Source organism: Myiozetetes cayanensis, unplaced genomic scaffold, assembly GCF_022539395.1.
Source record: "Myiozetetes cayanensis isolate MyiCay16 unplaced genomic scaffold, myiCay2020 scf2-11, whole genome shotgun sequence".
In the NCBI taxonomy this organism is placed as follows: domain Eukaryota; kingdom Metazoa; phylum Chordata; class Aves; order Passeriformes; family Tyrannidae; genus Myiozetetes; species Myiozetetes cayanensis.
This window is the reverse complement of record NW_026087411.1, coordinates 13,100,085-13,115,151: the sequence shown is the minus strand read 5'-3', so window position 1 is coordinate 13,115,151 and position 15,067 is coordinate 13,100,085. Positions and strand designations below refer to the sequence as shown.

The window sequence follows — 15,067 nt, the reverse complement described above, 5'->3', positions numbered from 1 at the left end:
TTCAAATTAAAGTTTTTTATTGATTTAGTGAGTATTGAATTGGGTCAACAGTACTGAAATTGAGTTTTACTTCCCCTACAGCCCCACATATATTTGGTCCCCCAAAGTTTGAGTGATTCTTAGTGTGTCTTAGGACTGTCTTCTGGAGAGACGTATGGAATGCTTTGTGTCATACCCACTTTCCGCTTGCAGTCTAAGCAAGGATAGAAGTAATGATCCATATTTCCTTTGCACTTCCCACCATGTTCTTTGCAGTGACCAATGCAGAGTTCACCGTTCAGTCACATGAGTACAATGGTAATTGTATGACTTGAAACTTAGCCCTCTTTCCTGCCATTGACAGAAGGCAGAGGACCTGCCTTCAGAAGGTCTGAAGATCAGAAGGTCTGTTGAAAACCACCTCCTGGGGATTAATTCATAATCTACTCCTCAGTAGCTTTTGCCTTTTTCCTCCTGGGCCTTTTTTTCAGTTAGTTTGGGAAAATATATGATGTGGTGCAACAGAGTGTGAGAAATTGGCATGTGCGAGGTGGGGCTAATGCCATGTGGAATATGATGGATAATGAAACAAATTGTAATGAAATATCTATAATTCTGCCCTTGCAGTGAGTCTGGATACGAAGAGGTGGCACAATTTCACGGTTTATGTCATAATTAGTCAAAATTAAATGTTTAAATTTGCTCACCACTGCACGGTCTCCAAACTGGCAGGGATTTTAAAGAAACAGAGGATAAAGTATATGTAACAAGAAAATTGAATTTATAAGTTGTCTTTGGGTCAATAGTCAGAAATTGGCTTTGAGGACGTCATGCCATGCAATACCAAACCATGGGGTAAGGAACTCAGCTAATTCTGAAAAACCTGTGTTAATTTTTTTGACACCTCCACCTTACTGCTGTACCCAGTTAACAGCCCAGTCTTGGAAGTCAGGTAACCAGTGAGTGAGGAGCTCTGCAGATGCTAATTGGGTATTTCTGTCAGCAGGCCTAATTAGTAATGGGCACACTGGTCATACTGTGACGGTGACCTCAGGTAGCCATGTGTAATGCAACAACAGGGTTAGACATTCCCAAGTTATCTCTGGAGTATGTTTCTGAATCCTCCTTCAACAAAGTATTTTTTTGTGTGTTCTGCATGGGTATTTACATGATACTCATCACTGTGACACATTCAAACTATAGATTTGCAAGCAAAGATGTACATGCACAAAGTATTACGAGCACAGACAGCTCTCCTTTTGGTACTAGTTTGTATTTCTTTGTAAGTCAGTTTAAATTTCAAATAATATGCATTGCAGAATGTACTGCATTATAATTATGGATAGCATAAAGAGACTGATTTGTTTCCAAAGATGACTTTTTTTAGCTTTCCTCAAATTTTGGAAGTGTTTAGACACAGTTTTGCTTTGTTTTTCCACATACTCTTCCACAGAAGGCACAGTATCTATTCACTGTGCAGACAGTTGATTGGCTTGTTGTTTCTTTAAAAAAAATGCAAGATGTTTCAACTGAATGTATAATAATAATAATACATGGCACTTTTATGATGCTGTTCATCTTCAAAGTGCTTTACAAACATAAGCCAACCTACTTATTTATGTTGGGATATACATTGGATAAAGGTCAATAGCAATTCAACTCTAAAATTGATTAATAATAATATGACATAGATAAATAATTTCATAGATTTTAGTTAGATAAAAATACATCAGGCAGTATTATAAATGACAAGCGGAGTCCCCTTCTGGACACAAATGATATAGCAATTACAGTTCTTTGCTTATTCATACCAAAATAGTTCAACTTGTTGCACAGATATGGAGCTTTGCCTAGCTTGATATTAGTGGGTTTTTTTCACTGCAGAACAGTATTTTGTTGACACATGCCATTACTGGTTGTGAGTCTTTGCCAAGAGGAGCAAATGTAAGTTGCTATCACTGTCCAACTAGTGTTCTTTAAGGAAAAGACCTGTATATATTTTTTCTACTTTGCAATATCAGATGCTGTGCAAAAATCTGCGCAAACCAGCAAACACGTGGGAGCAAATGCAATTGGTTGAGACTGGGGATGGAGAATAAAGGTGATGTTGGTGAATTTCAGATATTGTTCAGGTCTTGTAAGAATGTATGACACAGAGAGAAATTTTTTTAAATGCCAGAGGGACTTTTTTCCTTTGATTCTCAGACTTGACTTCTGTAGGCACTTTAGCATATGTTCACTTCCTAACTGAGCTGAACTCAAAACCTCCAGATTGGCAGCAAAACAACCTGTGCCCTCTGATAAGAGATGACAATTATGTTTTCTGTTAATCCAATGAATTCTAGAAAGATTTTCTCTTATTTGTTGGCTGAGAGACTGCAGTAGTAGTAGGGCTTACTCATCTTACTCAAAATGAAGAGCTTCATCTCATTTTAAATCTTGTATTAAAAACCCGTATATAATGTGGCCCACTGATTTTGGCATAAGTCTATCACTTGTGTGGCTTGAGGTCCTCATGACATTTTCTGTCTGCACCTTCATTCTTTGCTTCTTGTATCCTGTTAGGTTGGATGAATAGATTTTGGTAATTAGCTTTTGTTGGGTTCTTTATATTAAACAGATATCCACCTAATGAACAAGATGAAAGTTTATAAAAACAGGGAGAAAAAAATCTGCATGTTTCTAATCCTCATGTTGTCCCATAATACTTAACGTAGAGGAGAAGAGCTTATTAGGTGGTTCTGGATCCAGCTTCTGGTAGTTACTCCCTATGCTCATTTCGGTGTTGCCCTGGGTTATTCTCATCCCTGGAGCAAAATGTTATTCTCTAGATCCACACTCCCCTGTTTTTCCCTCTCTTGGAAAAGAGGATAGGGAAATGGAACAGTCTGCCATTGAGTCAAGCAATAGCAATTACCAACTGCCAAAATAGACCAGTCTTGTTCTGTGCTAACGCCTGGTGTACTGAGAGCAGAGAGTAGGGCTTTCCTCAGTATGGCTGGATTACTGGAGATCTTACAGCAAGATATGAACCCTTGACCTTTGACTTGAATAATAACATAAATGTAGAATCATAGAATCTTCTAGGTTAGAAAGGGCCTTTGAGATAGTTTGGTCCAATCACAGAATCGCATGTTTATGTGAACATGTGTGTATCTATGCATATAAAGTTTAATTTCTGAGTTTTAGCTATTATCTTAGAAACTACCCTAATCATACAGTTTGATTACAAAAGAGACATGAGAGAGACTTTGAATGCTCTTTCTTAAAATGTGAGGCACTTGGTTGTGAACTGCAAGTTTGTTTTTCTCTTTATTTATGATGATTCAATTAAGTAGCACATTTTCCGAAGTGGGGTGACAGCACAATAGTATTTTGGTAAATAAGCGTCTCAATCTGATTTCTTAAACTGTTAGATACCTTGCTTTCATTGGTTTCAATTTCATTGGAAACAAATGGAAGTGAATTGCCTAAAAGTGAAGTGAATTGCCTTCAAAATTGGCCTTTTTATGTTTTTATTATTTGATTAAGCAGGCTTATTGTAACAACTCAGTAAAATTCGTACTTAGTTGGAGTTTCAATTTCTGTTCTATTAGAGGAAGTTGTGCTTGGCCTATGCTAAAATGGAATGAATCCTTTCAAAAAAATAAATTCTAATTGAACTATAAACTTCAATAGTGTGACCAGATAAATATGTTCTTGTTTTATAGATGTCTTGCAATACATCAAACAAACAAACAAACAAAACCAAAAAACCAAAAGCAGTTTGGAAAAAACTGTGATGTACTTGCTTTAATTTGGGGTGCTTAGGGGGATTAAGTTTATTTGTCATTTATTTAAATATATACACTTGTTTCATGTACTTGGATAAAAAGCTTTGTTGGAGAGCTCTTGGATGGGTTGGTTTTGTCTATTAATGTCTTTCCTGGTTACTGTGCATTTACTCAATGGTTTTTCAGTGAAGAAAGCTTAGCAGTTTCTTTGCATTTTTCTTTAAATTTGTGTGATTATTGATAACCATTCATTTTTACATCCTCAGTTTTTGTATATGTGTTTTAGCTCCTTTCCAGCAACCTCCTCCTACAGGAGAAGTTCTCAATTCCTCTGTTATCAATCTTTCATGGAGTTCCCCTGACTCTCCAAATTCTAACAGGCTTATTTACCAGCTGTATAGGGATGAGGAAGAAATTTATACAACTGAAGACTACTATCCTTATAGTAAGTAAGGCGACATCAAAGATTTCATGTCTCTCTCTGTGTATATATATATGTGTGTGTGTGTGATGTTTCTTAATTATTTTACATTTCTGTCATTATCATTCTCTGTGGTTTTGAATACATTTTCCTGTTTTTCTTTAATGAATTACTGCTCTATGTTATTAATTTTGCTTGAAAGAACTGAATACCCTGGTGTAAAATCTGACACCAAAATAGATGATAATTTTTTTCTTTTTAATCTGAAAAACTTGGAAATTGACTCCCCAAAAGTATTCATTGCAAATATACATAGACTCCAAAACCTAAAAAAGTCAAAGTCACAGATGAAGAATTTGGGTGAACAGAAGAGACCATAATGTGCTTAAGTTTCTTTTTTCATCTTCCTGGTTTTAAACTGTCAACAGATTAGGAAAGCTTTTTGTGGCCTCTAACTTTTAGCACCTTCTGTTAAGCTATCAGTGTAGCCCCTGATTTGTCTTTAGCAGCACCACTTCTCTCATGTTGAGGCTTGCAAAGGGATCCTCAGAAGGCAGTCCTCAAGGATTCGACACTCTGTCCAAGGTGGAAAGACCACTTTGTGGTAATATTGCTCTACTTATCAAAGAAAAGGAGACAGATTTCGATACTGTTTGTACGTATACGTGGCACACAAGTGTTTTTTTTTAAAGAAGACAGGACAGGTGTGGTTAATGCCACTAAGGTTTGATTTCTGTTCTAGCAGCTTCTTTAGTTTTTGCATTTTCTTGCCAATGCAGCATTAGTATTTTGCAAAAGTCAAACCTCTCTAATTGTTGGTGTGTAGCCTGGAAGAAATTAAAAAAGAGCTATTATTCAGTGGAAGCACAGATCCTTTGGAACGCACCTCACATTTTTATGTTTTGGTTCATGCTGCAGTGTTACAGTTCATTACTCTGTGGCTTATGCTGTGAATTTGGGCACTCTGCAGTATATACCATGAGGAAAGGTGTGCAACCCCTGTAAGCATGAGATTAAGTGATTGAGAGAAAGAAACATAAAAAAAATTAAAGAACTAATAGAGAATATTCTAATTCTTTTTGGTGTAAAGGCCTAACTTTGGTAAAAATGTGAATTAGTTTCAAAAGAAAAGCTGTTATACTTCATTGTCATAAATCTGTGCTTAGTAATATACTTGAAACAGTGCATTGTTGAGGATGTTATTTCATGACACTACCTACATAATTTGTAGAGAGTGAGAAATTCTGTGTGGATTTAACTGTATAATGAGACATTAACATGTTTCTATTTAAGAAAACATTATGTTCTTAGAAAGATAGATTTGGTTTCAAAAAATGTTTTTGACATTTCCAGGCAATCCCCCTAATTAGTGATGTGAAATCATATTCTGGTGTTTGAATATCAAGAATACCTTGTTAGTGTTGTCAGAACTTTTGATAATGTTATTTTTTTCTCAGTATAGTGTGGACTTTATAATTCTTATGTACTGAGAGTACAACCTCACACAGCTGGCTCACATTCAGCTGTTGACACCCCCAGGTCCTTTTTCTGCTGGCAGCTTTCCATCCTCTCTGCCCCAAACCTATAGTGCTGCATGGGGTTTTTGTGACCCAAATGTAGGACCTGGCACTTGGCTACGTTGGACCTCATCTAGTTGGCCTCAGTCCATCTATCCAGCCCATCCAGATCCCTCTGCAGGGCCTTCCTACCCTCCAGGACGTCATCATTCCCACCCAACTTGCTGCTGTCTGCAAACTGACTGAAGGTGCACTCTATCCCCTCATCCACACCATTGATAAAGATATTAAACAAAACTGGCTCCAATACTGAGTCCTGGGGAACACAGCATAGTTGGAGTTGTTCAGCTGAGGAATGTAGAACCTTCTAACTTCTGACTTTATCCAATTTTATCTAGCTAATATCCCTACTAGCCTGTATTCCTATGGAAAAAAAATTTCCATCACTACTCATCGTCAGTGTTCATAAATACTGAGTAGAACTTTCCTGTAATGTTGAGATGGTGCTGGTTACTTTTCTGGCAGAAAACATCAGCATTCTGTGTGATCTACCTGTTCTAATCTCTGTACTGGAAAAGGGGAAAATAATATGCTTGCTGTTGATGTTAGACCTGGGGCCCTAGAGTCTGGGTTGTTCCTAGAGTTGCTGCAAGTCCAGGGCTCTTCCAGAAGCTGAGTGTCAGGGATTGTTTGGGTGTAGAGCTAGAGTGGTGTTGGGGCTATCATTTCTAGAGCAGGAAGGAATTACAGATTTGGAGGTTTGGTAGGGAGGCAGTTCTAGATCACACTCTAGCTTGCACAGTGCAGCTACATAGTATCCTGCCTTTCTTGTTGCTTCTAGATGTATGTTTCTAGATAGTGTTTTAGCTCACCTACTAGTCTTGGAGTGGAATGATGGTTTAACTTGCTTACTGGTTCAGGACCATGGTCTAACCCTTGCTTGCTGGTTGGTTCAGGACTGCTGGTTCATTTAGAACCATGTAATGGTTCCTGAGCAGGTTCTAGATAGTTTTGGTCTAGGTCACAGTTGTGCTTGCTCTTTGCTTCCAGAGCATGCTCTAGTTCACTTACCTAGTCTAGAATGTGTTCTAGAACACCTGGTTTTGGGGTAGATCCTAACTTGCTTGTTGGTTCTAGATCTGGTTGCAGGTCATCACGTAGTTCGAGGTGGGGGGGGAGGTCCTACAGTCTAACTCTGGCTCTGGGGATACTCCTCTATCTTGCAAGGATTTGTGGTACTTGCTACTGCTGATAGTAATCTAGCTGGTTGAGTTTTTTTTATTTATTTCTTATTTTCTTCTTTTTTTTTTCCTTATGCACTTTCTTTCTTTGTGGCTCTTTTGAGCTGCAGGCTCATAGGATGGATGATCCTATCATCCAATAACGTGCAGCTCTCCTAAATTTCTACCATACTACCTCTGTGACCATTCTTTTTTTTATGGCTACAAAATTGGAAACTGGACATATGGGGAGCTCCTGCCTGTCGTGTCCTTCACAACAACTGGTTGTCACAGTCTGAGGACTCTTACCAGCTTTGGTACCCACTCCTGTGCCCATAAGCACTTCAGGCAGGGCAGCTGTGACCATGGAGCTCAGAAAGGGCTTGACAGTTCTACAGGATATTTGAGTACTTGCACTCACAGTTGGGAATGCCATGCTAACCCCAAAGTAGAAGATGAAACAGCTGAATCCTTCCAGCAAGACTGAAATCTGCCATGTCTTCTGCCTACTCACTATTAACACACGAGGAAGTCTCGATAGCCATTGCTCAGCTAGCAGACTTGTTCTCCAGACTTGCTTGAAGTACCGCAGTTTGCAAGGCTTGAAGATAAGATAACCCAGTCTCCTTTCTGTGGGACTGCAGTGATGAGTTTGAGATTGCTATAGGGAGTTGAAGTGCTATAAGCAATTACTGGGCTGACACTGCTGCTTTTGTGCTACAGTGTCAAGGATTGAATATCAAACAATACTCATAACTCTTAAGTTGTACTCAGGGCTGGCTTGCCAGCACAGATGTATAGAAAGGACTTAGAAATAGCTGTGTCCTCTCCATTTTCTTTGAAGGAATTTTAAGAGTATCTGTGCTCTGACATGTAATATATGTTCACTGTTTCTTAAGGCAAAATAACATATTGTGTTATGGTTGTACATAAATTCATATTGTGCTGCGATGACTAAGATGTGTAACTGCTTCTGGGCTATATGCAGGAGCTGTTAATGGCCATGGGTACTAAGAAGATGCTAAGAAACTAACTAGATTAATGGAAAGTAAGGGTGAGAAAGGTAAATATAGGCTTTGGATATATCTTTTTAATAATTATTGGCACTTTCATTTCCCTTCTCATCCAAAATCAAATCCCTTACAAATGAACTATTAAACACTCTAGTAGAAGTGAGGAAGTGAAAGCACACAAAGTTGAAATATTTGGTCTTATGCTATGAAAGTAATCAAAAACAGAGGTCAAACCCAGAAAATTTACACAATGGTTTAGTTTTTTTTTTTCCTAAATTTTATTTACTAATATTGATGCTGATTTATGTTTGAAATAATTATTTTCAAGCAAAAGAGGAATCAGAAGATAATTGTATTAATGTTCTTCATGATTAAAGGAGGAGCTAGGAGAAGTTCTGTGGGAAATTATTTCACTAGTGATGCCAAGTGATTCTCTAGTGATTCTCTAGTGCAGTGGAAGAGAATAAAGGATAAAGGGTTAAAGAGAAGGGTTTTTTCCCCTTGTTTAAAAAAAAATTTTTTTTGAGAAGTTACAACGTTTTTAATGATCTCAAGAATAGCATGTGAACAAGAATAAACACATCTTGGATTAGGGCTGGACAGATGTTAAGTATACATATTAGGATTATTTTTAATGTGTTATACTGATATGGTTTTCTTCTCACTTGTTTGTTTTAGGTGTTCAGACCTTCAGCGATACTGTGTTAGCTCCATATACCTTCTATTCCTATTACATCCAAGCCAGCAACGTTCATGGTTTTACAAGAAGTGCCTCAGTGACATACAGAACAAAATCTGGGACACCTATAGGAAGCTTAGATTTAAATCCTGTTTTTCCTGTTAGTCACCACTCTGTTTTACTTTACTGGACAAGTGTTTCCAATGACTCTGGGCCCATAGAGAAATACATTTTGACATGTACTAGCTCAGTTGATCTTCAACCTTGCGGTCAGTATGAAGGCTTAAAGACTTCAGCAATTATTTGGAATCTCATTCCATTTACAAAGTATGTTTTTTCTGTGCAAGCTTGTACTAGTGGAGGGTGCTTAAAGAGCCAGCCAGTAACTGTAGTTACTGCCCAAGCTCCTCCAGAAGGGCTGCACACACCAATAGTAAAAACTATCAGCGCTACAGAACTGGCTGTGGAATGGTCACCACCTGAGAAACCAAACGGTAGGACATTGTGTTTACTTTTGTAAATCAAAGTCTTTGCAAGGAAAAAGCAGCATTTTCTCAAATCTGGTTAGAGTTCCTTATCCATGTGACATACACTAAGAATGAAGTATGGCATTGTCCTAATTTGCCTGTTTGCCATTAAATGTATCCTCAGAGTCTATGTTTCATTCTTTTGGAGACCAGAACTCCACTGATTGTCGAGTCCAAGATTTACCCCTTGGTGGCATCTGCTGCAGCAAAAATCACATTTATAATCAAAAATTTACAGTAAAATTAATTTTTTCCTAATTTACCAGATCACCTAGTTCAGGCAGATGTGGTCATATTGCTTGACAAAAAATAAATAAGCAGATAACAGTTATGGAAAAAAAAATCCAAGAATTAACAGAGAAGTCTGTTTTTGAAACCATCCGTCATGTGCAGTAACTAATTCCATTAGCAGTATAACTTTGTTAGGGATTAGGTGATTGCCAAGAGTTTCTGGTCTAACTTGTGTAATAATATTTCAGGATTTTGAAACTGAGAACACAGCTGTTGTAGTATACTTCTGTGATGCCACAGATTTTATTGGTAAACACTGTCTCTTAATATATGTGCAATGGAATTTTGTGAACTTGCACTTACTTGCACAAATATTTGTGTATGTGAAAACAAGCATTTTGATCTGTTCATAAAATGGGCATCTGTCTATGAGTAGCTCAGCTTTCACTTTGAACATCTCATTTTCCAGCTACTTCCAGGTTAGACAGGATTAATGCCCACACAAGAATGACTATGTATTTAGAGGAGCAGTTTCTACAATGCAGGTCATGATATTTGCTGTTAGCACTTATCCCTCAACATGTGTCTTACACTCCTAATAGTTTACTCCATTGCCATGACATGCATTTAATGGCCATTACAGGCAGATTTAAGCAATATTCTCGTATTTGTTTTGATGTCTGGTCAGATTTCTTGGTCTCTCCAAAGACAAAGAGAGAAGCTGTTTCTCCAAAGCAAACTCTCCCGTTCTGTCCATGAATACAGCCCCAAATATATATATTTTATCGTAATTATCTCTTGGCTTTACCATGTCTCTTATTTTTACCATTTCAGAAATCTCTGATCAGATTTCTTTACAATCTATTCCTATAGTTAAACTACTTCCATGATCCAACCTAGATTGCTTCATACCCCAACACATACATGATGCATATGTATCTCCTATCCAGGAGTATGTTCTAAATGTTCTATAATATTGAAATTAAAGTGTCACTCAGATATTCTCTTCTCATAATTTAAAAATAATAAAAAAAAGGTGATTTTTTTCAGGGAGAATAGCATTTGGATGAAAATAGCAGAAAAGAAAAAAAACCTGCTAATGCTGTATTTTCTTTGAATTTGATTGATTCATAGCTCATTAAACATGTTATTATTAAATAATTTAAATTCATTTATTTTTCTGGCTTACTTTTTCTCTAGGTATAATTATAAGATATGAACTTTACATGAGAAAAAAATTAAAACCAGCTGGAAACTTTCTTGCCCCTGAAATTCGTATTTTCCAAAGCAGTGGATGGCTCAGTCCTCAACCAGTTGTGGAATCTCCTAATGAAAATGCTCTGGCTCCACCGCAGACCAGTACCACAGTTAATGATCTGGAACCATTTACAGAGTATGAATTTTATGTGGTAGCAGTAAACATGGCAGGTAGCATATCTTCAGACTGGATATCAGGACAAACAGGAGAGGCTGGTAAGCACTGGTTTGAATTTCTTTGATAGAAATAAAAGGAAAAACTAGATTATTATGTATTCTTGATTTTTTATTCAATAAAATGTGTCTAGTGGTGGTTCAGGTAGGGACAAGTTCTCATTTTTACTAATTAAAGGTAGGCCAGATTATCTTACAACTTAGCATGTTAAGCAAAAACATTTTCTTCACCGTAAAATCATAGTGTTGAGGAAAATAGTCCATATCAATTAACCCCAAATTTAGACTAGAAGATTATAAAATATACCAAGCAGTGTTCCAGTTTGAAGAATTTGAGAGGGTTACCTTTTCAGGAGTATAGTGCTTGAGACTTCTGTTAAGACCCAATTAGTGAGAGATGCCTCTGCCCAAATTACAGTACAAGCACAACCATATGCTGAAGTCAATAATATGTATTTTATTTAACAATAAATGTGACGTAAAGAAATAGAAATAGAAAAGAGGAGAGAGAGAGAGAGATATCAAACAGAAGATAGTCACCACCTATGGATCCAGCAGCATCCCATTGGTCCTTCTTCACCATGGGCTTCTCAGGGGTGGGGCCCTTGAGGTCATTCAAAACTTTTCACTATTTATACATCTTACCAAACAAAGGAATTAATGCTTGTTGGCTACACAGTTCTCTTATTCTATGGGTTAAATCGTTCGTTATCTTCTAACACTAATTGGTCTGCATTCTCAGTTTTTCTGTTCTTTTGAGTTGCTCAGGTTGGTGGGCCATGAGCTGATGATCATGATCTCCCGTTAGAATTACCTTTTACCCAGTGCGAGCTGATTTCAGCACACAGTTGCTGAGTTGGCTTTCCTTGTGGCCCATAAATTCTGCATTCTTTGTGTCCATTATCAGTGATACATTCTATTCCCCCAGTTTTGTTAACCTCCCACCTAGGTCTGAGATAACACCCAACAATAGTACTACCTTTACTTTATCTCAAGTGCCTGCTGTGGTGGCTCATTGTATAGTCCAAGTTCTAGGTATCCATAGAAGCATATTTGTGGGGGACTTTGGTGGTCATTGATGGTTGCAGAAGCCACCTGTCCCATAATTTGGGGTGATCTTTTTTTGACTGGTGATATGGATATGAGCAGTTGCTTCTTTACAGTTTCCCACAGTGGGAATTTTTGTCTGGATGTGTGAACCAGGATGAGCTAATCAGATCTTGCCCCCACCAGGCCTGGAGTTAGCATCACCCTGTTAAACCCTTCTGTGTTTATCTCATGGCAAAGTCCTTCTGTGGCCTTAACAGTGCTTGAGACTGGCAGTGTGAGCTTTAATTCCTTTCCATATGCTTTTATGGAGGCCAAGTGTCATGATAAGGACACTTTTTTTCTGAAGTGTAACTAGTTTGCAACATCTCTTATTGTGAACCTTCTGTTCAGATTTTCTAAAGGGATTGCTGCTTGACATATTATTTGAAATATCAGCAATTTATTTCAGTGCTTTTAGTAGAAATCTAAGACTTTCAGACTGATAGAACCTATGATTTGCAATTAAACATATCTGTTATGTTACTGATGCTTTTGTTTGCTGTTAGCTTGAAAAGCGTGTCCTCAGTCATTTGCTCCTGAAAAACAGCAGGCTAAACTAATTCCTCCTTCAGAATGACTCTTTGTGCCTATCTGTTCCTAAATACTATATGTTATAAAAGTGTTAAATTGTATTTGGGAAGAGGTCCATTAGTGTGGTTGTTTGTATGTAGCAGAAGTGCTATGAGTTGGTATCCTATTATTACAGAGTAATCAGGTGGGGATTTAACTGCAGTGCAAACAATCCTTTAACAGATTTACTATGGAAGACAGGGGAACTGTTTTGTAAGAAGTGAGAGACATGTTAATTTCAAACTGGCCTGGCAAACAGAATTGCTTTTAAGATGCTGAAGTATTGAACACTTTTTGCTTTTATCAGTTTTTTCCCATGTTGCATGAAGTTTTTCTTCAAGACCTTTTTGTCTGTGTGTACCTTCCTACCTGCTGCAGGGTTTTGGACTGTAGTGTTGATTAGTATTTCTTTGAAGACACAGGCAGAGTTTTATTCTGCATTCACAGCCAGAGTAGAAAACAGGAGAATGATGAGTGAAGTACTTTTTATGTGCTATCAGTATAAGATGAAAATTCCATCTAAACTTGAAAATAAAGTTTAAAAAGGGAAAAGAAAAGATTGTCTGAAATGGTGTTTTACAAGGACAATGAGAAAGCTTGCATTATACACACTGCACATTTATTTTATAAATATTTTTATATTAACTTTATTTCAGCCCCAGCATTCATGCCATCTCCATCAGTATTACCTCTTTCACCATATTCCCTCAACGTGTCATGGGAAAAACCAGAAGATAATTTAGCAAGAGGAGAAGTGATGGGATACAGCGTCAGTTTAATGACTGAACAAAGGTCCTTGCCACCATTTTCCCAGGTATTATTGTTAGTTGCATAAAGTTTTTCCTAACCGGTAATATTAAAATTGATAAAGTCTGATGTCCTCTGAGGTGGTCTGGTGAATTGTTTCCCTGACTTGCTGTACATTCTCTGATCTAACTTTTCCACCTACTAGTCTGAGTGCTCTGTAATGTTATACACTACTTTTAGGTTTTAAGTTGTATTCCTGAGCTGACTTGGTTTCAGTAGTGGGAGAGATTCAAAAGGAGGAGGGATGAGAATGTGCAACAACATTTAAATTTTCTTGATATTTGCATGTAATGATTCTGTATTGTTGCTATATTTGCTCATATTCTTAAAGCCATATTTTGTAGTAGGAATCTACATTGTCATTAAGAAGGTACCTGTCTGTCTTCTTGGTTGAATCTTTGAAGTGGGGAAACCTAAAATACCAGAAAAAATCAGCTTTAAAAAGTCAAAATATGTGACTTTAAAATGCTGTTGTAATGTTTGTGTCACTGGGTTTGGCAAACAAATATCGTGGCACAAGTAGTAAGCCAAAAGCTTAGGAATGAGCAAAGAAATGCATGGGAAAGCGAATCTGGTGCTCTGATTCTGAATTTCTCCTTCAGAGCTGATTTTGTCTTTTGGTAGTACCACAGATGGGCCTCAGTTTATTTGCCTATGAAGTAGGGATACTACTGCTCCTGAGGTTATTGTAACAATACATAAATGCCAATTGCTTCTGGTCACAGGCTTGCAAGATTTTTCATTTAAACAACCGTCTGATAATGAAGTTATCTAAAATGCTACAGTTTATTCAGTTCTCCTCCTTCTGATAGGTTATAGTAATATTAAAGTAAAGCAGATGCGAATGTCTGTAGGTATTAGTTATTCACCTCCCTCCTAATGCCTGCTAATCATGTCACTCCTTCAGTGGTGGTCAGATTTCACAACTTAATAGTGTCATTTTCGTCATTTCGATTGTAGCTGCACTGTTTGTAGTGATAACTGCACCACCACACAGTTTTATGAGGCAATAACTTTGTTTCCTCATTTATCCACTCAGGAACTGGCTTATTACCTCATAAAACAGTGTGATGGGAAGTATTATCACCTAAATCCCAGCTTGTTCAGATTCTCCAAAATAATCCTCTCCCTCAGCTGGTCTTTTCAGGCTTTTCTACATCTGAATGAAGGAATCTGCAAGTTCAGAGACAAGTTCCTTATTAGTGAACATGTCATCAATTGGCAGGAATGAAAATATTATTAACCAACTGTTGTCTTCCAATCTGTTTGCTTTGCAGGTTTTGCATATCGCTGAGGCTCACGAGCTCTCCTACGTAGCAACGGGATTAAAACCTTATAGGACGTACAACTTTACTGTTACTCTCTGCAATCAAATCGGTTGTGTAACCAGTGAGCCAGGCATGGGGCAAACCTTGGCAGCTGGTAAGGAAACAATCTGTAGCAAAGTGCAAAGCTGACACACAGTTTACTAATGAATACTATTATGATGATCGTGGTTTGATGTGCAATGACAGGGGTAGGTGTTGTATTAATACAAAGTGACTTGCTTAATTGTTATTTGTTTATCTTGACAGATTAAAACCAAAATGTTTTCAGTGGAGGTTTAAGGTACACTATTATGGCAGGAGGCTTTGTGTACTGCTCTCTCAGTTGCAAGCTGTGATATGTATATTTTTTGTTCCTGTTTGTTTAAACAGTGAGTGTGCATAAGTGTGGCTGCACCCACTCATTCATTTATGATGCTAAGAAGTTGTTGATTTGTTGCTGGCATTTTTCAGTGTGTGTCTGATGTTTGCATAACAGGGGACAT

General features: G+C 37.5%; 1 protein-coding gene across 1 annotated transcript in view; it reads left to right on the top strand.

The window, feature by feature from the left end:
* Positions 1–15,067, top strand: part of USH2A (usherin) — a 378,573-nt gene that overhangs the window by 75,080 nt on the left and 288,426 nt on the right. The window contains 5 exon segments of the mRNA XM_050315138.1: positions 4,039–4,197; positions 8,602–9,096; positions 10,561–10,833; positions 13,107–13,264; positions 14,535–14,679. Of these exon segments, the coding sequence (XP_050171095.1) occupies positions 4,039–4,197; positions 8,602–9,096; positions 10,561–10,833; positions 13,107–13,264; positions 14,535–14,679 (1,230 nt within the window).